Source organism: Malaclemys terrapin, chromosome 1 (assembly GCF_027887155.1).
Source record: "Malaclemys terrapin pileata isolate rMalTer1 chromosome 1, rMalTer1.hap1, whole genome shotgun sequence".
In the NCBI taxonomy this organism is placed as follows: Eukaryota; Metazoa; Chordata; order Testudines; family Emydidae; genus Malaclemys; species Malaclemys terrapin.
The window spans coordinates 127,423,219-127,449,077 of NC_071505.1; the positions used below are offsets into that span (position 1 = coordinate 127,423,219).

The following is a 25,859-nucleotide window of genomic DNA, read 5'->3' on the forward strand; positions in this document are numbered from 1 at the left end:
TGAAATATGGTCCATATCCCAACCATGCTTGTTCTCATTTACTTACGAGTGCATCTTGCTGAGTCCTATTTCATTCTCCTCTTCTGTTTAAATTGCATCCAGAGCTATTTAAGTCTTTTGGTTTGTTTCTTTTTTTAAAAAATTGTCATTGGGGCATCAGATAACATCTGCTTGACTTTATCCAGAGCAAGTCATGACAGGGATCCTCGCCCTTTAGCCCCCAGCTCTTGCATATTTACCACCCACTATAAATACAATGCAGTGTGCTCAGAGGTCTCATGTGAGGTGGCAACAGCATGAGAAAGAAAACCCAGAGTCCCAGTGAAGAGTGATTGTATCTGAGTAGGAGGTGGTGCTCATGATGGCTGAACAGAGGTGAGTGACTGAGGCCCCAATCCTCAGATATTCAGGCACCTAACTCCCATTGATCTCAGTGGGAGTTAGGCACCTAAATACCTTTTAGGATCTGGGCCATAGATAGGGTGACCAGATGTCCCGATTTTATAGGGACAATCCCAATTTTTGGGTCTTTTTCTTATATAGGGTCCTATTACCCCCCATCTCCTTCCCAATTTTTCACACTTGCTATCTGGTCACCCTAGCCATAGAAGCCTAAGACCCACTGACTTTCAATGAGACTTAGGCTCCTCTGAGAGGAAGAATGAAAAGCTTCAAGTCTGAGAGTTCCAAGCTCCAGGATACCGCACACCTAACTAACGACTCAGACATCTTGTGGAAGACCAACAGCTGATCTTCAAAGAAGTTCTTAGGGTTCATAGAGAACAACATCATGATCCAGGCACCAGAGACTCCGACCGCAAGAGTAGACGAACTCTTTACCAATAGGGAGAAATTGACTGAGGATATGAAGGCAACTTTAGTACTTATGACCATGAGCAACTTGACTACAGCATGCCGGGCTCCTGGAATACTGACTTACAGGTTAGTAGGTTTCAAGAAAGCAAGTTGGGGGAGAATGAAGATTCTAAATGCTGATTCTGCTATTGGATCTACTCAGGAAGAGTCTTGCAGCAATGCAAAGCCTTATTGACTTACCTGACTTTTCCTGGGGAGAAGTTGTCTGTTATGCCTTAATTGCAGGTATGCTTCCATTTTCCCCACACTCAAATTATTTTAATATTTTCCTATTGCATGTTGTTCATTAAGACCCTGATCCTGTCATTGAATCTCCGTGAGTGGACCCTTGCAGACCCCTATGGACTTCAATGCAGGACCGGGGGTCCTTTTGAGTAAAATGCAATAGGACAAAGTATTAAAATCTATGAGTGTGGAAGAAGACTGAAGTTTCCAAACAGAATGAATAACTAAAGCACAACAAACTACAGTTTACCAGGAAAACGTAATGGAGTAAGAAACAGCAAGTGCGCTCAAAGTTTTGAAGGCAAAAAATAACCACTAATGGAGCTAGGAAAAGCTAACTAAATAAGTGAGTTGGTTAAGTCCTGCAGGGTAAAGATAAAGGCAGGGAAAAGATAAGGACAGCAAAAGAATAGAACACGTTAATGATAACAATGGGGTGTTGGGGAATGCAAGAGCTTTTTGTAAATAGACAAGAGGGGAAAAAAGAAATACTCGAGAGAATTTGGGCTCATTAATAAAAGATGTGAAATCAATTATTCAGAAATGGCTGAGCGACTGTGCTACTTTGCAGGACCAAGAACAAACCCAGAAAAGAGGTGGGGACAGCTTAAGTGGCAATGAAGATCTTGAATAAAGTTTTCAAAAGCACTTAAGGAGTTGACTTTTCAAAAGTGACTGAAGCACTTTGGTGCATAAGACACTTACGAACTTTTGACCATGGTACCCCTTCTTACACAGCTATTGAAAAGAAGCAGGAAAATAGACATTTGGAGAACTGTCTTTATACAGAGGGGATGTGGATGACAGCCAGTCTAAGCTGGTGTGCAGACTCACTAGCTGTGGACCCCAAACTAAAAACTCTCTTAAAAATGTTTTTCTGCACTTCCCTTCTGGGCCCTGTTCCCAGTCCTTTTCTGGGAGTCTTTCTGGCTCTAGTATAGAGCACTGGGCCCTTAGACTAATTGCCCTGGACAGAGTACCATCCTCAGCCCCTGCTGGGCTCTGGTTCCTTGTGTCCTTCACTTTTCCAGCATAGACCACCGGGCTCCCAGGAGTACCCAGACTCCTGCAGACCTTAGCTCAGGGCCTTCCACAGCAGCCTACTCACTGCCTGTGACACAACTCACAGAATTTTTCTTTTTGGCAAAATAGACTTGACTGGACCACCAGCTAGGGTGACCAAATAAATAGCAAGTGTGAAAAACTGGGACTCGGGTGGGGAGTAATACGTGCCTATATATGACAAAGCCCCAAATATCGGGACTGTCCCTATAAAATCAGGACATCTTGTCACTCTACCACCAGCTATCATTCCTAAACACTTAGCTGTTTATAGTCTCTTGTTCTGCCCTGGGTCTGTCAGGTAATGTAACAGCGCCTTTCTAATACAACCCCATTTCCCCAATATTTTTACTCAATAATGTAATGTAACTTTTCTTACTTTAAGCCCCTTAAATCCCCCAGAAAGCTTTTCCCTTTCTTGATCAAAGCCCTTACAGACCTATAGAAAGTGGTCAGTTGTTTTTTCCACCGTACGATGCACACATAGTCCATCTTTGTGTTTATTTATTCAAAAAAAAGTTTTGTGTTTAAACCACAATGGCCGCTTAGTACTCTAAATAAAATCACTTCACTTTTCCTATCCAGGCCCTGAGGTAAGTCATTATCCTCAACTCTAGAGCACAATTTAAAAAAAAATCTTCTTCCTCTTTTTTCATCCACATTTTTTGCCATTCCCCTTTTAAATTTTTCTCTACTAGCTTCTAAATATCTGTTTACTCAGGGGTATTTCTATGTTAGTCCTTCCATTTCTTACAGTGCTTTTAGTTGTTTTGTCCTCTATTTCATTCCTTGTTATCCCTATATGTGCTGGGATCCAAGTTAATGCTACATGTATCCCCATTTGCACTAAATCTGTTATTAGATATATAATTTCATTCATTAAATCACTTCTATATGGAGACACCCTTTTTTATTGGTAGGAGGCCTGATACTGAATCTGAAAAAGTGACCGCAGCTGTTGGGTGTACATCCCAGATCCAGTTTAATGCTAGCATGGTTGCTACTAGTTCAGCTGTCATGACAGCTACAAAGTCAGATATTCTTTTATATGTACTAATTCTGGTATACAATACCATCCCTACTTTTCCTGTTTTTTCCTTTTTTGGACCCATCTATATATATTTGACTAAAACAACTCCACGTTTCATCTATGTGCTGGTACACTTCATTTTTTATACCTACTGGTCCCCTTTTTACCTGTAAGTTTATAAAATAAATCTAAATCCACGTTTGGATTTGTGGTTTTCCATCTGTAACGAATTTTGCCCAGGACTAAAAGTTTTGACTTTGTTTAGCTTTTCCTTGTCTTTTAATTACTGCATCCACATTTTAACTCAAATGGCATATGGAGTTTTAACATTGTGTGCTAGAGGTCACCTGTTGAATTCCCAACAATCCTCATATAGTTGTTTGGTACTTTCATCATTGCAATTCTCATTATTTTGGCCCAGAAAGTTAGGTCCACTAATTTCATTCATAATGTAACTGGCATTTCACTAGCCGCTTTCTGTAGCACATATGAGTGTTGTAATACCTTCACCGCACACACAGTTCATACTGCCTGTGCTTACATTAAATCTATTTTTTTTAATTCTGATTTTAAACTGATCCAAAAGCTTGGCAGACATAGTCAATAACTGGTCTGATCAAGGCTCTATACCACTGGCAGTGTTTTCTTATCTTCCCCCCAATAAGTCCCAGCAATACTTTTAAGCAGGTTGATCCTTCTTTTGCATTTCCTCTTTAACATCCTATATGAGTTTTTCAAAGTAATTTAGTCAAATATTACCCCTAGGAATTTAAACTTCTTAACTATTTTTGTTCTCCATACCCATACAGTTTACATTCCTTAGTAGCTTTTCTTTTTGTAAAGATCAATCCTTTCATTTTAGCAATGGAGAACTTGAAACCCCAAGCACATCTCCAACCTGAAGTCTCTTGTAATGCTTTGTTGAGTCTCTTTTCTGCCATCTCAAGGTTCTGCTCCTAACCCATAAAGCACAATCATCTGCAAATAGAGTGACACCTACCCCAGCACTTACTCATTTTGAAAGATCATTTACCATAATATTCAATAAGGGCTGACTGATAAAAATGGAACACAGCAGGGAAGTGTTAATGTTATATATAGTTGATACAAAATTCCCAATTCTGACCTGCATGATCCTTTTACTCAAAAATTCTCTAATCCATCCATCCATCCATCCTTTCTACCTCGATTGTGCCTGTTTTGTACAATAAGCCTCCCCTCCATAGTATGCTGTATCCTTTTTCAATATCTAGAAAGATAGCTATCATGAAACCTTTCTTTTTCATATTTTTTTGTTTTTCAGTTTCCAATTTAACAATATGGTCAATGGTGCATCTTCCTCTCCTAAAACCACTCTGCACCTTAAATATAATGCCATTGGTTTCCAAATAGACAACCAATCTGTCATTCACCATTCTCTCTATAATTTTACCCAGACAGGGGACATAAGGGCAATTGGTCGATAGGCATCCTCTTTTGTGCATATTTTGCCTGGTTTTCTTATTGGAATTATTACTGCATCTTTCCACCCTACCAATATCACTCATTGTTCCCATATAATATTATAGAATTCCAAAAGTATCCTCAAACTGCTTTCAGGAAGATATCTGAACACTATATTGCAGACATTATCTTTGCCCGGGGACATATTTTTGTTTATTTCAATAGCTTTCTCAAGTTCCTGCATATAAAACTTTTCATTCAGTATAGTATCTTCATGCTTCCCCCACTGCATATAGGTTTATACCTCTCTTCAATGCATTGTCTTTTAATGTGGCACAAAACTACACTTTGATTTTCATCATTACTCATCCCTCAGAAAATTTCTGCTAAAAACATCTGTTCTCTCATTCTCATTATCAAAACTTCTAACTATTTTTTGTCAGTTCCAATAGGAGCTGGGATGTGATTACTCTCAGTCTGAAATCCACTCATTCTTCTAATTTGCCTGTATATTTTGTTATCTTTATTTGACTCCCACAATACTTTCTCCAACTCTTTTTTTTGTTTGTACTATGGCCTTAGTTCTTTTATATTTTATTAGATCTTCACTATTAATTGTATTTTTCATTGTTAGTTTTCTTAAGATTTAAGGTGGGTAATTTTCTATTTTCAACCTTACCTCGTCCTTGAAAAGTAATAAGTATAGGGAAATGATCACTCCCTATTCCTTCTTCCTTATATATTTCCCAGTTGCATTTGCTTGCAATATCAGGTCTAAGGAAGAAAACCTACCATCTGCTGCATTCAGTCTAGTGGGGGTGCCATCATTTTAAACCACTAGATTATTTTCATCAATGAGTCTTTCTAGACATGCGCCATTACTATCAGTTGTCCTACTTTCCCACAGTTATATATGTGACCTAAACAGTCATAAATAAATATATATGGTCTTTTAGCATTCTTCATTATTTCTTGTAATTCTGAGCTTTATAATGTCCCATAAGGGTTATAGATATTATAAATCTTTAAAGAAATATTTCTCCTCTCCACTGGGATCTCAACAGCATTATATTCGAGACTTATTTCTTCATTCTCTACTTCTGTGTAATTTAATCATTCCCTTATGAAAGTACAAACACTTCCATCTCTACTTAGTTTTTGGTCTTGTCTAAAAGCCTGGAATTTTCAAAGCAAACTTTTCAACCAACCATGTTTTCTAGATACATATGAGATCTGTTTTAGTGTATTTTCTTTTTGTTCTTGACAATGTGCTATCAAACTGTGCACATTCCAGCAAAAGATTGTGATTCCCTCACTAGTCATATTTCACTATTGCCCTCATTCAAGATTGCATGAAAATGATCCATTAACAGATTATCAAGACACAAGTATTTTTCCATGACCCTGGCTATAATTTTCAGTTTTTCTGATTTTCCCCCCTGTATGTGATGTGCAATTTATCACTTCTATCATACATGCAATAAACCTTTCTTTTTCTCTATTAATATTTTATCACCTGTTCCTTCTGCAGGGTTTATAATATTTTTTATAGAATGAGGCTGCATCTGCAGTTCCCCTTTTCCTGTGCTGATTTGCTCTTCTTTTTCCTAGTTACAGCTTCCTCACAAGATTTTGATAACATTTTTTGTCTTTTGTATCTCTTTAGCTTGTCTCTTTTGCCACAATACAGCCTCTGTGTGCCAGACAGATTCCCACCACAGTTACTACACTTGACCTCCACCCCTTTTACACAATTTCCACAGGAATGCTCACTCCCACATTTACTGCATCTCATTTTCCCTTTACAAACATTTGCCTATATCATTGGCACTTATAGCACCTTAGGAAAGGGGGATATATGGCTTGGGTCTAAATATCTGATGCTGCCCTAGTATTAGTTTCTCAGGCAAGTCCTGCCCTTAAATGTAACCAGCACTGCTATTGATGGCATGTTTTCTCCTCCTTACTTACTAATTAACTGTTTGCTTACTACCACTCTTTTCCTGTGGCTTTTTTTTAAATCTCCAAAGGTACCCCATATATTATCCTCTTTGCTTCAGTCAAATAATTTGATAGCTGGCAACTTATTTTAACTTTCCCTAAAGTTTTCGTTTCTGGCAGTTTATTAGCCTGAGGGAAAGAATGAAAGAGGAAAAGAACTAAATCCAGTGACTATGGCCCGGTCTACACTAGGAAATTAGGTCAATATAACTATGTCACTCAGGGTTGTGAAAAATCCACACCCCTGAGTGATGCAGTTAAACCGACCTAACCTCTGGTGGAGACAGTGCTAAGTCAATGGGGGGAAAAGAACAGGAGTACTTGTCAAGTATCAGGGGGTAGCCGTGTTAGTCTGTATCTACAAAAACAACAAGGAGTCTGGTGGCACCTTAAAGACTAACAGATTTATTTGGGCATAAGCTTTCGTGAGTAAAAACCTCACTTCTTCGGATGCATCCGAAGAAGTGAGGTTTTTACTCACGAAAGCTTATGCCCAAATAAAGGAGTACTTGTGGCACCTTAGAGACTAACAGATTTATTAGAGCATAAGCTTCTAGTCCACGAAAGTACTCCTGTTCTTTTTGCGGATACAGACCAACACGGCTGCTACTCTGAAACCTGTCAATGGGGGAATTCTCTCATCAGCATAGCTACCCCCTCGTGGGATGGTGGATTACGTACGCTGATGGGAGAACCCCAGCAGTCAGCATAGGTAGTGTCTTCACTGAAGCACTCCAACAGCACAGCTGTGCCACTGTAGAATTTTAAGCATAGACAAGCCCTAAGAAAGGATGTGATATTTGGGTACAAGTACTTGAAAGGCGCCAATATCCAGGAGGGAGAGAAATGGTTTAGTACAATCAGTATAATACATCGATAGAACTAGGAGTAATTGGGTGAAACTAGACAAATGAAAAGGTAGCCCAAATATCTTCCTCGCCGTGCGACCTGTTAGACCATGAAATAGTCTCCAAAGGGACATGGTGGAAGCCCCATGTCCAACACCAAACATTCAAAAATAAGGAATCAGGAGCCCCAAATTTTGGCATTTGCTTAAAAATCATGCGATTAAAAAATGTTGGGTTCTCTTTACTTGCCTTATATGTTTTGTGAGCCTTTAAGGGTCAGTCTTTTCTTGAAAAGCATGAGGGCTAGAAACTTAAAGATGAAAGCTGAGATTCTTATGCAATTACATGACTCCAGGATCTGGCGCTTTAAGAAAACTACCGCAATACCACAGGAGTTGGCAATACTGTCCTAGATAAATAACTAGACAGACAGACAGTGTGTACATACAACATGATATAGATAGACTTATAGCTCAATAAGTCAGATACAAGACAATATAACCTACTTTTATAGCTATATGAACAGTTAACATATAGAATGGAAGAGACCCAGTCACTAATCTAATACATTTTCCTGCCAATGCAGATTAAAAAACAATAAAAAGTAAACGACAACTTCCCTCTCCCTTCTAGGGGGGGAAAAATTTTTTGAGACACCAGACCCCATTTTTCAATGGGCTGGGAATAGGGCTTTGAATATCAGACTAGCCCTGGGGAGTTGAGGACATAACTAAACTCTCTCCCGCCTCGCTCTTCTCTTAATCTCTTTGATTTTGCAATCAAATGGAAAACATTTATTTTAACATCTTGTATTGCCATTATGCTTCATTTAAAGACTCACTTGCAAGCCAGCAGCCAATTCTTTAAAATGAACAGCCCTGAAACCTAACCCATGCCAAAGGCAGTTTAGTTCTCTCCTTTGGGAAGGGGAAGTGTTACTATCCATTCTTTTTTTATGCTAAATAAATATTTTCTGGTAAGGAACTTTTCCACCTCTGATTTACTGCATAATGTCCCCTCTTCTTTCTCCCTCTGTCTCTTTGGCTAAAGGATTCTTTTCTTGTCTTATCCCCTCTATCTCTTCACTACCCCTTCATGCTTTTGTCTCTTGTGTGTACCTCTCTGCCCAGATTTCCCTGTGTGCAGTTTGTAACCCGAGCTCCCATTTCCTGGTAGATTTTCTTAAAGAGGCAACGTTCGGCAAGCAGAACAAAGCCTATTGTTTTATTTCCTCAAATCATTTTGATCCTCACGTTGTGATCCATTTTCTTCTTTAGTCCTCGCTCCCTCTACACACACTTTACCGTTGTTAATGGTGTGTAATTTTTGAGGGGGTTGAGGAAGGCTATTCACAATTCTACAGTTATTGGAGCAAAGATCGATGTAACAATTTCCAAGCCTGACTCTCCCCTCCACGCAGATGTTTCTGCGTTTAAATTTTAACAGATCTTCGGGCAATGAACTATCAATAAAAACAATCTGTTTCTTTCCTTCTTCTATTATTCCATTTTCTTGTTTCCTGGTTTGTTGATTTTGTCTGCACCAGGTTTGAGAACATAACTATTAAACTCCCCCTCCCTTCTCTAGTTTCACCATCAATTTGGACACCCTTTTGTGTCAGCAGATTCTCCCCTTCTTTCTCCCCCTACCTTGCCCTGCATTTATTTCCCTGTTGCCTGACGGTAACATGAGCTTTTATTTCCTGGTGGCAGGGCTCCTTTAAGAGGCAGAGCTCAGTGCTGGGAATTCACGTCAGTTTCAGCCCTGAAACTCTCAAGATCAATGAGCAAAGAGCTTTCTCTCAGTTCTGTCTTTCAGTTTCTCTCTTCCAGGAAGGAAAACATTCACGGAGAGGGGGAGAGAGCAAGAAAACCAGCCTCACCCTTCAGATCTCAAAACATAACACCGGCAAATTAAATCAAACATAGTCACCCGTTCCTTCAAAGGGAAAAAAAACCAACCAGCAACCAAACATCACAACAAAACTATGCGGGCTGCCTCTCCTAGGGGCAGATCTGCAGGATCTTTGGGGTTATTTGGAAAGATGGTTGGAGTAACTTCTCCTTAAATGATTACGTCTGTCTGTGAAGGATTTCTGGGTTGGGGAGAGGAAAGGAAAGTGGAAAAAAACTGAGAACTTCCTGATCTCTCTCTCCTTTCCCCCCCCTTTCTGTGAGACATGTCTGAGGTTCCTGCTCAGTGTTGCATCAAGGTAAAAACCCATTTTCCCATTTTGAAACCTGCCTAGATCCAGACAATGTTTGCAGCGTGGAAGATTGCAGTGGTTATATTTCTAACTGATCTCTCTTTTGGGAGGGGTGTGTGAACCGGGTTTGGGGGGGAAAGATGCAGCTTGTTTTTGCTGTTGTGCGTTACCTTTTAGTTTAACCTTGCTATCTGTTTCCTTTTCTTCTTCTTTAAATATACAATTAAATCCTTGTCATAAGCGAGCCGGGAAGTCAAGCTTGTTTTGTTTGTTTGCTGGTTGAGTTTTGGCAGTAAATACTCAGTGATTACTGGTTAAACCTGGTGTCTGATTGTCCATGAACACGAAGAGTGAATGTGAACTTTTTGTGCTTTTAGTAGGGAGGGAGAGAGGGGAAAAATAAAGGTCTCCTGCAGAAATATAAAGAGAAACATTTGCTTTATGAAAATGATAGTTTAGCATGATCAGGAAAGACCTATTTTCTTAGACTGTAATAACTTACCGCAAATTTGAACACGTTGCGCTTGCACTAGTGTTTGATATGCAAACGCCCTACATATGGTATCTTCACAGTGTGCAAAATGTATCTGCTTTTTTTTTTTTTTTAATTTTCAAAGATGATCGGTGAGGGTTGGTTTGTTTGTTTATTTATTTATTTATTTATTTATTTATTTCCCCAGGCGTGCACGGCATCTTGACAACTATAAACAAGTCTCAAACTATCTTGATTTCCACGGCACAAAGGGGGGGGGGGGACTAGCATTGCAGTTTGGCAGTCAGGAATGCCTTTCTGTATTTGTGAATACAGTGGGGGGAACTCAGTGTAGAAGTAGTTTAGAGTTGGAGGCGTGATTTTCGTTCCTGGTGGATGGTTTAAATTAATACCTGCTACCTGGCTCCTTACAGTTTGGAGATCCTGGGTTTTGTTGTTGAGGCTGCTGCTGCTCTAAAGTTTGTAGGAAGTTTGCTGTGGTGGAAGGGATGCAGGATTTGTATTTCCACAAGCAGTGGGTTGGTGCTGTTTTTTAATCAACTGATTTGTGGCTCTCATCTATGAACATGTAGGGCAGTGTTGTGAGAGCAGAGTGCAGCACACTTTGCCTTGTGAGGGGCCTGAGCAGTGCGTTTCTTTGTGATTTGGCCTATTGAACATGCTACATGGTGAAGTTTCCCATTTTAAGTTGGAGGCGGTATAAAGCTGAGAGTGGAAAAAAATAAAGTATCCTCTCTTGTCCAGAACTTTCCTATCCAGCAGATCCATATAGATAATGATTTCTGTTTAATTACCTCTCCTCCCATTTATGTTTTAATAACTTTTGTTTCTTAAGGAGTCATTTTGTTTCACTCACAAGCTGGATAGGAATGTGTTCATAACTGTTACTGCTCAGAAACATTTTATTATAGTCTATGGGTAGAAAGAAACGGTGATTGGCATAGCATTTTAAAGGTTGAACAGCCAGCAATAAAAAGTTATTTATCCCACTGAAAACAATGGAACCCTTTTTGTCCTGTATGTTTGCACATTTATGATGATAGTCTTGGATTCTGTGCAATACAACTAGAATTTGAAAACTTCTGGGCTAATTTCTCTTTCTGGGTAAACTGGGTAAACAGTGTCCTGTGAAGTCCTGTGGCATAAAGAATGTAGTTTATCTGACTTTTCATAACATGGATAGGCAAACTAGATAGTAGGGTATTGTGTGTTTTAATAGTATGGCAAAACATTTTGATACAGGGAAAATCTGTACTTCTAACTAAGCCATTGATTTTTCTAACAAATCCCATAAAAACATTATATATGCTTACTGGAGATGAGATCACAAACTACTATACCAAAAACAATAGTGCTGCAAAGTAGCTCATTACTTTGTGTTAGAAATGGGGCATCTTCCAAATAAATGAGGCTTGCTCATGCTCCCACATAAGTCAGTGACAAAAGTCTAATTGATTTATGATACAGCGCACTTGGTCCCCCACATATTACTTGTGTATTTCTTACTCCATCATGCTAATAGTGAAAATATGGAAGTGTTTCATTATGCTTAAAGGGATGTCATCAAATTGATTTTTTTTTTTTTTAAAACTGACTCATTTTAAAAAGCCCTCTTTAAATACCATGGCCTGAATTTTTAAAAAGACCCTTAGCATTTTTATGAGTGTCTTTCTGCTCTCACATTGACACTGACAAGCATCTCATTAGCAAGAGAGAAACTGGTTACTATACAAGGGAAACCCTAAGTCCAACTATACACAGAGTGCTGTTACATGCACACAATAAACAAAATGAAAAAAAAAAGATTTTTTTGGCTGACTTCTCTGTTTATAATCATTTTTACTTGTTCCTCTTAAGTACTGAAGAGGAACTTTTCAGACAGAAATGTGAATTTCAAATAGATGATATTCCTTTAAAAGTTAAACCATTCTGGATAATTTTTCTCTTTGTGTGATTGTTTAGTGTCACTGTCTTTGGACATTTGTTTCATTCAGAATAGATTCAAAGTTAATTGTAGGTCAGTAACTGGAATCAAAAGAACATCTCTAAATGATGGTGTAACCATTCCAGTGCGATCCATTATTTCACTATAGCCCCATGCCAGGTTGTAGTGTGGAGTGTTTACTCAACAGCATATAAGCAAGCGTTACATTGTATTAGAAGTCTTCTGCGACACTGTCTTGTACCTTGCTGCTGTAAACAGCAAATGTTTCAGTGTTGAATTGTCTGCCTGGCAAAGGCATTTCATTAGGAACCTATGAACTGGAAGCAGTGTTGTTTATAGATATAAGTATTTTGTTAGGGCTTTTCCCTCCCCCAACAAGGAGCAAGTCAGCGTGCAATAAATTCCACAGCAACTAGTGTGGTGAACCATGGACAGCCAGAAAGAAGGGAGTGAAGGAAAGTGCTTTGTTTGTAGCTGAGACTTCTTACCTCACCAGAAAAGCACTATAAGAAGATTTAGGAAGGACTTCTGGGGATGAATTTCTGGTATTACAGTGTTTGCTTGTCTGCTCTCAATCAATACAAATTCACAGTAATTTCTCTCTCAAATGGCTGTTTGGGGGCGTGCGCGTATACTTCTATATTGATACATTTTTGGTTTGCATCAAGTGTGTGTGTGTGTGTATTTATAAAAATTCATTCTCTGTGAGGGGAAAAAATGAATGCCATGGCCCTGATCCTGCAAACACTGATGCACTTGCTTAATATGCTACATTGAGTAGTCCAATTAACATCGGTCGAGTAGGAAGACAATCAAGCTGAGCATGTATAAGAGTTTGCAGGATCTGGGCCTAAGTCAGCAATGTCATTGAGAAAATAAGATTTCAGGAGTCAGGAAACACAGAGTTAAGGTCCAACCCTTCATGTTTACTGTGTTTATGCTTTAAAAATCTGATCTCTCTGTATCATTTTAAATTTGCAATTTATACATCAAGACTGGGAATCAGGAGATCTGTGTTTCTTTACCTGACTCCACTACTGTAATCTTGGGAAAGTCATGCCACTGCCCTGTGCCTCAGTTTCCCCATCTGTAAAATGAGGATAATGATATTTTTCTTTGTAAGGTGCTTTGAGCAAAGTATAATTAAGATACAGTACAGAACACATAGTATTCAGACTTGTCTTGATTTTTTTTTTTAAAGATTGAGTGGCCTTTAAAGTTATGAATGTTTAACATAGAGTGGCCTAAAGCTTGTGATGGTCTCAAGTTTGAGATGAGCTCACCATCTCTATGAACTCTTGAGATGGCCCAGTGTGCTAAGTCACTCGCTGTGAATCAATCTAAAAAGACAAATGAGAAAGATTCAACTTGCTGATCTTATACATTCATTAATTTAAAACTACAGAATTTCTTCCTTATATACATACTTGTCTTTAACTGAGACAACCTTAACTCCCAGGTGTTCTGAGCTAACACGTGTTTTTAGTAAAAATACTTTGCCTTTATGTTTTCTATATACAGAGTTTGAAGCTCTCTATGTATATTAATAAGTTAACCCTTGCAACCCTTGGCCTCCAAAGCAGGTAGGTATTACTGCAGATAGGGAAACTGAGGTGTATTGAAATTAGAAGTGTCTTGTGTAAGGCCACACCGCAAATCTTTTGCAGAGCCAGGAATAGAAATCAAATGTCTGAGCAGCCTCTTTTGTAGTGTTGCCAATTCTTGCAAATGTACTGTGAATCTAGTGATATTTGGTGTTTTACTTAAATTCCCAGCTCCTGGAATTATTTGATTCTGTGAGAATCAGCTTTTTTTTTTTTTAATGAAAGTTTCAGGCTCTCCTGTTTGTGGATAAGAGCCTAAAACCATGACCTGAGCACACCAGAAAGAATCAAAAAGCAGAAGAACCCAGAATATATTATTTATTTTAATGTTTTTATTAAAAAAAAAAAAACCCTCTCCTGACTTTTAAGCCAATCTAATGATTTTTGGGAGTCCAACTCAATTTTTGAACACTTGGGTTGGAGATTCTGCCTACTTTATCCACAAAACTGTTTTTCATCCCTTTTTAACAAGACTTTGGTCTCAGAAGCATCTGGTACCTACAAGTGTAACTAGAGTTGCCAACTTTCTAATTGCACAAAACCAAACACCTCTGCCTGGAGGCCCCGGCCCTGCCCCGCCCCTTCTCCATCCATCGCTTGCTCTCCCCCACCCTCACTCACTTTCACCAGGCTGGGGCAGGGGGTTGGGGTGCAGGAGGGGTGAGGGCTCCGGCTGGGGGTGCAGGCTCTGGGCTGGGGCCAGGGATGAGGGGGTTGGAGTGTGGGAGAGGGCTAAGGTTGCCAACTTTCTAAGCACAAAACTGAACACCTTAGCCCTGCCCCTCCCCTCCCCCGAGACCCCGTCCCCCGCTCACTACATTACCCCTCCATTGGTGGCTCGCTCTCCCCCACCCTCACTCACTTTCACAGGGCTGGGGCAGGGGGTTGGAGTGTGAAAGGGGGTGAGGGCTCTAACTGGGGGTGCGGGCTCCAGGGTGGGGCCAGAAATGAGGGGTTCAGGGTGTGGGAGGGAGATCCGGGCTGGGGCAGGGAGTTGGGGTGCATGAGGGCATGTGGGCTCTGGGTTGAGGGTGTGGGCTCTGGGGTGGGGCTGGAGATGAGGGGTTTGGGGTGCAGGAGGGTGCTCTGGGCTGGGGTCGAGAGGTTCGGAGGGCGGAAGGGGGATCAGGGCTGAGGCAGGGGGTTGCGGTCCAGGGGTGGTGAGGCTCCAGCTGGGCATGCAGGCTCTGGGGTGGGCCCAGGGTTGAGGGGTTTGGGATGCAAGAGGGGACTCTGGGTATGGGGGGGGAGGCTCAGGGCTGGGGCAGAGTGCGGGGGCAGGGTGCTGGGGTAGGGTGCTGCGGGTAGGGTGTGGGGGCAGGCTGCAGGGGTAGGGTGCTGGGTCACGGGCTTACTTCAGGCAGCTCCTGGTCAGTGGTGCTGCAGGTCTAAGGCAGGCCCCCTGCCTGTCCTGGCACCACACTGTGCCGTGGAAGTGGCCAACAGGTCTGGTTCCTAGGTGGGAAGGAGGGGGAGGCCAGGGGTCTCTGTGCTGCTCTCGCATGCAGGCACTGGCCTCCCCCCCCCAGCTCCCATTGGTGGTGGTTCCAGCCCAATGGGAGTGTGGAGCCAGTGCTTGGGGCAGGGACAGCGTGTGGAGCCCCATGCTCCTCCCCCCCTCCCCCGCAGCTGAGGAGCAGGACCTGCTGGCCGCTTCTGGGGTGCAGTGCAGGTAGAGACTAGCCTGTCTTAGACCCGCAGCACTGCTGACCAGACTTTTAAAACGGCCCATTCGGCGGTGCTGACCGGAGCCGCCAGGGTCCCTTTTTGACTGGGTGTTCTGGTTGAAAACCAGACACCTGGCAACCCTAAGTGTGACTCTTTCAAAGATAAAATGCTTCCCAGGATTTTGCAGGCCAAACTGCTCTTGGTTTGAATTATCTTAAAAATCCAAATGAAAGTTTCTCCTTGCTGTTTTTCAAGGTTCACCCTGTTAAGCTTGCAGATTCGAGTTTGTTCAAACTTGACTTGTGATGTATATCTCATTGATACTTAAAATGCAAGCTAGTTCCAAAGGCCACACTCTACTGCAACTTTCCGTAGGTAACATTTCACAAAGAAATTCATCTTGGATGTTGTTGTATACTGTGTTGATTGATATAGGCCCTGATCCTGGAATGAACTGTACATGGCTCTCATGCCTGAATGAAGCCCCATTTATGTCAATACTGATCCTCAAAGGTGTGGAGCTTCAACTGAGAGGTGCTTGTTTTAGGTCTGGAGCTAATTTATAATGATAAGAGGAGAGACTTTGTTTTAAATTTTAAGTACAAGGACCAGCGTAAAGGCTGAGCTGTCTACCTGAGTTTTAGTTTCCCAGATATCTTTTTCAGTGCTTTACTTCTATTTCATCAATGCTTTTTTTTTGGAAGGAACTTCCATTTTTTTCTCCCCAATTTGATGAGGAACCTTGTAAATTTCATACCCTGGAACTATTCAGGTTAATGCCAGCAGAATCCTGCCACCCTTAACCAAGGCTGACTCTTTACTTGGGGAAGATATACCCCTTAATTTGTACTGGGAAACTTCTCTATTAATGTGCAAAAAGAACAGGAGTACTTGTGGCACCTTAGAGACTAACCAATTTATTAGAGCATAAGCTTTCGTGGACTACAGTCCACGAAAGCTTATGCTCTAATAAATTGGTTAGTCTCTAAGGTGCCACAAGTACTCCTGTTCTTTTTGCGGATACAGACTAACACGGCTGCTACTCTGAAACCTGTCTATTAATGTGCTGATTCATCTCACCTTGATGCCAATCAGAAAACTCCCATTAAGATCAGTGGATGCAGGTCAAACCAAAGAGACCAGACTTTAGAAATGCAAAGGTATTTAACACCCGATTAATCGCTTAACTAATTAGCACTAGCAAAATTAATCCTCATGAATCAAAATTTTGCTAATACTGTCCCAATTACACATTGGTCATTACTATTCACTATATATCCTTATAGGTTAAGTCAGTTTCCTGGGAGGCAATACAATCAAATAGCCATCCCAATCTAGCCTGGCCCAATTACATGGAAGTCACTGTAATGGTAATTTACATTTATATAGCACCTTGTGTCTCAAATAAGTTACATAGCTACATTGCCTTGGGGCGGGGGGGGGGGGGGGGAAGGGAGACAGCCAAACAACGCATAGGTAATTAGAATGATTATAAGTAGAGATGAAATCTACTGTTACGCTGCGGTAAACTCCATCTCTTACAAAATGCAATAGGGGTTCTTTAATGCCTAAATTGAAGAGATCTTCAGTTTTTAAGGTCTTCTATGAAAACCTTACCTAAACTGCATGGCACTCTGCCTATCTCGAGGAAGAGCTGAGCCAACTCTGCCTAGCTGAGAATCTGGTTCCTAGGAGGTTAAAAATCCATTTTGTTCATAGTTTAAGGCCAGAAGGGACCAGTAGATCATCTAGTCTGATCTCCTGTATAACACAGGACATTAATTACCCCAGTATTGAGCACAAAACTTGGGTTAAACTAAAGCATTTCAGGCCTCAGAAAACAAAACTGTTGTGTGCCACAGGCAGAGAACAGGAGCGATTGAGATGCCACCAGTGCCCAAGTAAAAACAAAAGAAGCCACTCATTTTGGGTGCCTCAGTTTTTGGGTATTTGAGATTTATGTCTCAAGTTGGGCACCCAAAATTTAAGCCATTCAAAATTAGTGATCTCTTCTGGAAGTATTGACCTTGATATCTCTGTGCCTCCATTTCTCCATCCATGAAATGGGAATAATACCCACCTCCATGGCGGTGTTTTGAGGCTTAACTAAATACCATTTGCGATACATCATGTAAGGTCAGATCATTTATTGAGACAACCAGTGGCATAGAAGCTCTCTGATTTGTGCCCATTCCTCTCCATCATGTGGCCTCTAGGGAAGTGTCTCTTCTCCACTTGATTCTGTTGGTGAGACAGATGAGCTTTCGAGCTAATGTAGCTCGAAGTTGGTCCAATAAAAGACATTACCTCACCTACCTTATCTCTCTAATATCCTTGGACCAGCACGGCTACAACTACATTGCATATTTCTAATATAATGGTACTTAACTCCAATGGGCATTTTGGCTGGGGTACTGCAGCTATAGGTGTTTCTTCATAAACATGGTTTTCTAAAGATTATTCCTTGTCACAGCCCTTTGCTGCTTTGTTCCTTTGCTTCTCAGTTGTCACAGTGTTTTGAAAGTATTACCATGGTAAAGAAAATGTGTGTTTTCTAAGGGGTCAAATCAGGGGCAAGAGAGAGAAACAGAGATGCTCACAATAGTATCACATGTATGTCATATGGAAGATTTATATATGAGAAGCAGATAGGTGGCCCTTTAAACTGGATAAAGCCACATGGAATACTGTGATGAGTGGCACAGAGTGTGCCTTAGAGAGTTATCCTGTACCTAATAGGCATTAGAATGGCCCTGCTGAAATACTTTCTGATTTTCACACAGTTGACTTGTGGTGTTTATTTAGTGGCTCTTGTAGTTGGATTTAGTGAGTGTAGTTTTTCTCTAGGGTTTTCCAGAGTTCTAATTCACCTTTCCCTCAGCTAAACTATTTGGTTTTCTTTCTCCATTTTTTTTTCCTGGGGTCCTTTAAGATATTGCTTGCTTTAGGCTGCACCTATCCTGGGCCAGAAGCAGAGGTCGGAAATACTACTTATTTGTATTGCAATAATGCCCCTGGCCATCAAGGATCAGGATGCATTTTGCTAGGTGCTGTGCAGACAGACAGACAGAAGACAATCCCTACCCCAAATTGCTCACAGTCTAGGCTATGACAAGAAGCAGCAGTCGGATGAGATTAACAACCGGGGTAAAGGAAGGAGGAAGTAAGAGTAAAGAGAGAAAGTTGTAGCATACGCTAAGCAGAGGTGTGTCCAGCTCAAATTTTGAAACCAATTCAGCTGGCTAATTAGCATGAAGCCACACTGGGCCAGATTTTTAACAGAGCTCAGGGCCAGATTTCCAAGTGCTCAGTGCCAACAGTTGGGGTGAGATTTTTCAGAATTGTTCAGCTACCCTATAGGCACCTAAATAAGTGGCTGTTTTTTCAGAAATTGTCAGCAGCTTTCACTGTGATACCTATTGCCAGATTTTCAAAAGGCATCGACAGCTGATGTGCTCAGCCCTTTTGGAAATCGGGCCACTGAGGTGCCTAAATTGGAGATGGGCTCTCTTGAAAATATGGCCCAGAGTACATCAAAAATAAAATAAAATTCTAGCCTAGGATGACACCCAGGCTAGAACATAACTTTTCTATAGGACTTCTTCAGAAGGTATCAGTTTCCATATGTAGGTGTTTGGACCATTCTATTAAAATTTAATACAAATATTACTGCTATAGATGGATATATAAAGAATCTTATTGTCTACTAAATACTGTAGGTTTTAAGAATACTTCCTATGGAACACAAATGATTTTATCTGTATTAAATTATATAGGATTTTCAATAAGGACAGTTTCTAAACTCAACTGAAACTTGATTTGGCCCAATCTGCATTGGTTGGCTAAATGGAGCATAACGCCTATCATCTTACTGTTTTGGATTTCCATGTTAAAATACTGCAGTGTACTGACAGGACTGTAACATAGATAGGTAGTATGTGTGGACAGGATACCAAACTATGTTACAGAACTACAATAAAGCCAACCCCAAGCATTCAAAAGTCGTAAGTCAGGCTTCAAAAATAACAAGATTGGCTTAAAAATTGTGATTTTAAAAAAATAGTAAAATGTCGATTATTTTTATTTGCTTTATGGTTTCTGAGATCTATGAGTGCACCGGGGTCACAATTTGAAACTGTTATCTGCAACTGAGTGCTAGAAACTTTCATTAAAAAAGTGTAATATGAAATTCTTTTCTAATCACATGACTCCAGGATCTGGGACTCTAGGAAAAGCACTAGATATTGAGAGATTCATGATAAAATCTATGAATTGGCAAAACTGGAACTATGCCAAATTCTCCAATCAGCCGGGTTATACTCTGGGATGCTTTAAGCCCATTATCTGTAAGCCACATACCTTTTTCTTCCTGTAAAAAGATGACAATGTAAGGGAAGCCTAGATTACTCACATGTGTGTCGTGAGCCTCATTTCATTAAAATATGGAAATCGCTTTGAGAGCCTCCAGTAGAAGTTGCACAGTATCAGAGAGGTATTATGGAGAAACCTTTCCTGCTTTTTAGGAATTTTATTAGAGATCTGTGCCAGGAACCCTCCCCTCAAAGGAAGTGATTCTTTTTATTCTGTCTGATTAGGATAGGAAAATGCTACAGCATGTTCTCTCTAGCCTGTTTTATGATATGGGATTAAACCCATACATGACTGAATGCTGAGTTTTACTTCACTTACATGGCTGCCAATGCCTCGTTCTGTGCGAGGAAGCCAGGGCTTTGGCGGCTGTCAAGGGATTGGGGGTGGGTGATGGGGATTGGGAAGCAGGAGTTGCTGTGTGAGGTGAGGGGGACGCACACTTGTCAGAGCCATGGTGGAGGCCAATGGTTGAGTCAATTAATAGCAGTGGGCTCCTCCCCTCCAGGGAAGCAACGAACAATTCAAGCTGCTCCTCATCTCCTCCAGGAAAACAGTTGGTATCTAAGACCTCACGGGAGACTGCTAGCTATTTTACTAGAGGTGAGAAGGGCATGCAGGGGCTTGACCTTAGTTGTTTTCTCTAGGGAAGGGGAGTTTCCCATTCCTGCTAACAGTCCTGGGATGACAACTGGAGTGCTAGCTCCCAGGGATGGGTGCTTATGAACCCAGGAATGACTGGCCAAAGGTATGGCAATATTTTTCTCATTTGACTACACAGGTTGTTGTGTCACCATCAACTGACTTCAGCAAATGGAGACTTTGGGAGAGGATCCAGGGAGAAGCATGGGAAAGGCCTGACAGGAGAGCGGGTTACACACTTTCAAATGTTTAATGGCACATGGCCTGAGTTACATGCTGTATGTTGCATTGTATTAGCTCTGTCAGGGTTCATCTTCTCAAATGCATGGGTAATTTGACACCTTGATCCAGGGCTGATCTGAAAAGTCTGGGAGGTGAAAGGACTTTCACCATCCAAGTCTTGCAGTGCACTCAGCGAAGAGCTAGTGCAAGCATACATATGTGCACGCTGATACTATTTAGGGTTACCATATTTCAACAATCAAAAAAGAGGACGGGAGGAGACCCGCCCTAGCCCCGCCCCTGTCCTGCCCTAGCCCCGCCCCTGCCCCTTCCACTCCCTCCCACTTCCTGCCCCCTCAGAATCCCCAACCCTCCCCCCCACGCCTTGTCCCCTGACTGCCCCCTCCTGGGACCCCTGCCCCTAACTGCCCCCCAGGACTCCACCCCCTATTTATGTACAGGCGTGACTACCTGCCCTTTCCTGGTTACTATACGCGGCCAGTCAATGGTCTCCAAGATGTTAACTTCTTCATTTCCTCCTCATCTTGTGTCTTTGGTATTAAAATCGTTCTATTTTTCTTAAATTCATCTGGTACCTGTCTATTTAGAAACCATATATTAAAAATTTTTGTAAGTATTAAGGAGTCTAAATTAAAAATATCCCACAAATTGCTCACTTTTACTTTATCTGGGCCAGGAGCACTATCTTTTCTTATTTCTCTTAGAGCTATTCTAATCTCATCCACAGAGATCGGACTCATTAATATATCATTATCCGCATTCTCTGTGGATGATGGCCACCCTATCATATTACCATGTCCAATTGTTCCCAAAATATTTACATAGTATTCCTCAATTTCTTTCATAGGGATAGCACACTTAGCCTTATCTGGCTCTCCCATTATAATGCGAGTCAATCTTCTATCCTTATCAAATAATTGTTGATAGAATTTATACTTAGCTTTCTTTGTAGCATATCTCCTAATTGCATTAAATTGCTTCCTTCTCCCCTCCTTTCTCATCTTCCTTTTTCCTTTATTCCTCAACTCTATTTGACTTTCATTTCTAGGGTCCTTTCCCTCTACTAATGAATAACATAATTTTTCCAACACTGCCCATCCGAGAGCTTTTGTTAAATCCTCCTTTAATAATCCTTCAATTTCCCCTAAACTATTTATTATTTCTCTTCCCTCCCTACTTTGTTTTCCCCGTTTACATATTTTCTCCACTAAATCCACTTCTGGATGTACTTTTAGTGGGAAAATCCTCTCTCTTGGGGGCGGAATTTCTAATATATTTACTCTAATGTCCTCTACCTCAGTCACTTCCTCCCTATCTCCTGTTTCAGAGTAACAGCCGTGTTAGTCTGTATCCGCAAAAAGAAGAACAGGAGTACTTGTGGCACCTTAGAGACTAACAAATTTATTAGAGCATAAGCTTTCGTGGACTACAGCCCACTTCTGCATCCGAAGAAGTGGGCTGTAGTCCACGAAAGCTTATGCTCTAATAAATTTGTTAGTCTCTAAGGTGCCACAAGTACTCCTGTTCTTCCCTATCTCCTGTTACCACTAACTTCTTCTTTGCTAATTCTCGTCTTTTATCTGATATTTGTTTATTCGTTTTGGTCCTCATCTCGCTCTCAATACATTTATTTATATTCCTTTTCCCAATATATTTCCTTTCCAACTGTATAAGCTGCGCAACCTCATCTTTGGTCCATATACGAGATCTAGTTGATCCCTCTTTGATCTTACTTTTAGCAGCCATATCTTCTTTTCTTTGCTCATTCCTCACAGCAGGGTGTCTATGTCTACAGTGTTGGCTCAATCCAGATCTAGTATGAAAACCAAGCCCACAGACTGAGCATGTATGGCTCTTCATTGGGGTATCCGCCTTCTTGGGTATGCACTTTGGGTAGTGGCAAGCTATATTATGATATTGAGAAGATTTTCCACATTTACTACATACAACTCGTATGGCTTTACTTTTATGAACCACATTAATGTGTTTGGCCCATTTACCAAATGTTGGTAATATCTGGGGACATATTGGACAATTAAAACTATCAACGGGATACTCTAAATAAAAAACCCCATCCTTCCACGAACTACTTTCTAATATATTTATATTACTACCAGTACTGTTAAGATCCTTATGACGATCCCTATTAAAATCAGTACTTGGTCTAAAACTATTTAATAAACTAGACCCATTAACTAAATGAGCATTAAGATATCCCGATTCCCTAACATATGGATCATCAAATGTACTTAAATACTTAAAATCTGGATTAAAACTGTCCATAGTTAAATCATTAAAAGTGTCCCTTGTAAAAACCATCGGTAAGATAGATAAAATCTCCTCACCATGATCATCACAAACATTCTCCTCTACCTCCTCTCCATGCTCCACTGGGAGGACTTGATTCTCACTCTCATGCTCATGAGACTTCATTATAGTCCACACCATTTTATCCATTGGTCCAGCGACCCTGATCACACCCCTAATATATTTAACACTGTCAGCCGGGGCATCAAAGCCAACAGCGGGGGCGTTATTAACCCGGTCCAGCGCCAATCCGGTATAAAAATATAAATTACTTTTTTCCATAGCTAAAAGATTTACCCTTCTCAGGGGGAAACTAACCCTTTCCAGGGGGAAACTAACCCGTACCTGGGGGAAACTTACCCTTTCCAGGGGGAAACTAACCCGTGCCTGGGGGAGACTACCCTTACCAGGGGGAGTCAACCCGTACCTGGGGGAGGCTACCCTTACCAGGGGGGCATCCATGTGGCACCATATGGGGCTGCCCAACCCCGTCCCACACCCCACTGAATGTGGGATGTGGGTTCGTCCTCCGCAATCCGCCTGGCTATCCAAGCCAGTTACCGACTCTCACCACGAGGAGGTAGCGGTTGGACTTGCAATCCAGAGGCTTTCCTCAAAGAGGGGTCCCAAACAGCATAAAGTCGAGCTCTAACGGGCGTGTGAGAAAAGGCTCAGATCTTGGTAGGGGTTGCCCCTATTGACCGGGCTCACGCCCACCCCCACCTCACCGATAACCCATTCTCTCACTACCCTCAGGCAATGTTTCCGTCCAAGCCCGACAGCTGAGAGGGTCCAGAGACGCATGGAGAGCCATTAAGAGAGCCTCCCTGTGCCTTGTCCCCTAACTGCCCCCTCCTGAGGCCCCCCCACCTGTACTCTGCCCAAAACCTTACACCCCCAACCCCCAGACAACCCCCCCCGAACTCCTGACCCATCCAACCCTCCCCCCTGCTCCCTGTCTCTTGACTACCCCCCCCCCAGAACCTCCCTGCTGCTTCTCTGACCCCCGGCCCCCTTACTGTGCTGCAGAGCAGCGCGCTCGACAGCGGGGGAGGGGAGCAGGGTCGGAGCTCCAGACTGCCGGAGGCCGAGCCGATGGCCGGCGATCTGTGAATGCAGGGTGGGGGGAGGGACGGAGGGAGAGGAGGGGAGTGGTGTCAAGTTGCAGGAGAGAGGAGCGGGGAAGTGGAGGAAGGGCTTTGGCTGCCGGAGCCCCCTGCGAGTGGCACCATCCGGCCGGCTGCCCTGTAAGCCCCGCACGCTCTGCATGGGGGGGAGAAGTCCGGACATTGACAGATTCCCCCCGGACGCTATTTTTAACTGAAAAAAGCCGGACATGTCCGGGGGAATCCGGACGAATGGTAACCCTAATACTATTATCCTCTGAGATGCAGGGAAATCTAACTTGAGATGCGTTCTTCAGGTACACATGGGAGAAACAGGGAAGTGTGCAGAGGATTCCAGAAGCACCTAGGAGGGAATTGTCCCTTTGGAGGCTCCAGAGGCTACGGGAAGGAGGTGCACAATTCCCCCTTCTCTGCTACAGCGAACAGCGAGCTGCCCTTTCTGTCACTGGCTTGGCAGAGCAGAGCTCCCCCACACCTCACCCTCCTCCTTGGTGGGAACAGGGAGAACTTCCTCTCCTGTTTGGTCTACTTTAACCACCAGTTAAGAATTCATCTTGCAACCTGGAGCCAAATTTCAGGTAATGGCAAATGCAGTCCTGAATGAGCTTTTGGGGGAAGAAAAGAGAAAATTCCATACACTAAAAAGCTTGTCCAGAGGTCTCATAGGAGTAATCTCATTAAAACTGGTACTCAACACTTAACCCTCCATCTTGGTCCTAAGCAACCATCTGCCTGCCCTCTTGGGGTCTCTCATTATTTGTAACTAGCAAGAGTTCTGAGTGAGAATCGGAATATTTTAAGAAGTCTAGTCTATTAGGCAGTGGACTAGAAGGAGGCTAGTTTTGTTGGTGTACTTCTTCAGGTTCAAGAAAGGGAGTGAAAATAAACCCTTCAGAGAATACATGGAAGGGGAATTCCAGCTTAGCCTTTGAAAAAGCAGAAGTTGTCTGGTATTGAGGAAGAGGCATTGTTCACTTCCAGGAGTCGTATTTGGGTTGAAGTATGCCTTTCCAAAGGTCTTTGAGGTCCCATTGCTATTAATTTGAAATATGTTTCTGAACTCTTCAGCGTTAGCCCTCTTATGTGCATGATAAATGGGAAGACAAAAGTTGGAGCGGAAAATGACCTGTCTGAGAAATGGAGGAGATTGTATTTGTTGTAGCTCTTTTTCCTTTAGTTACTTTCCCCCCGCATTCCCCTCCTGCCAAAGTCTGTGTGCAGTGAACTGATGCACATCTATGCTCCCTGTAATATTAGCCCCATGATCATCCACCAGCTCTCTTGCAGCTTCTCTGCTGGAGTTGTGCCCTGACTGGCATTTTCAGAGTCGGGCACTGAAGTTGCTGCTTTCACCGTCTGGCCATAATTGAGCTGCCTTGTTCAGGCAACTGCTTCATTTGCAGAGACCTTTGGGCAGAGCTCCCATGGTGAAAAGTTAACAAGAGCACTTTTGTCTCCCTTTATTTTATCCTTTATACTCAATTCCCATTTTGAATCCCAGCCATGGGAATCTTGTGTCTCATCCCTGCTGGGCTGAGGCTGGAGAGAGAACATGAGCATCACAGATGTTACGCGGTCACTTGATGGAAGGGGCATTTTGCTGGTTCAGCACCCACAGTATTTGGATATGCAGCCTAGGGCACTATCCTAAACCTAGCACAAGCCTCCTTGTTCAAGATGAGTTAATATAGTTCTAATGGATAGAAAAGAATAGACTGTGATTGTACCTCGGCACCTTTAATACAGAGTGTTAACCTGCTTTCTATATGAG

At 42.0% G+C, this 25,859-nt stretch overlaps 1 protein-coding gene across 3 annotated transcripts in view; it reads left to right on the forward strand.

Moving 5' to 3' along the window:
* Nucleotides 1-9,255: 9,255 nt before the first annotated feature.
* ETV6 (ETS variant transcription factor 6) overlaps nucleotides 9,256-25,859 on the forward strand; it is a 167,046-nt gene continuing 150,442 nt past the window's right edge. For all 3 annotated transcript variants that reach the window (XM_054038605.1, XM_054038613.1, XM_054038620.1), the window contains exon 1: nucleotides 9,256-9,697. In XM_054038605.1, the coding sequence (XP_053894580.1) occupies nucleotides 9,665-9,697 (33 nt within the window). In that variant the 5' untranslated portion in view covers nucleotides 9,256-9,664. The remainder of the gene's footprint in view (nucleotides 9,698-25,859) is intronic.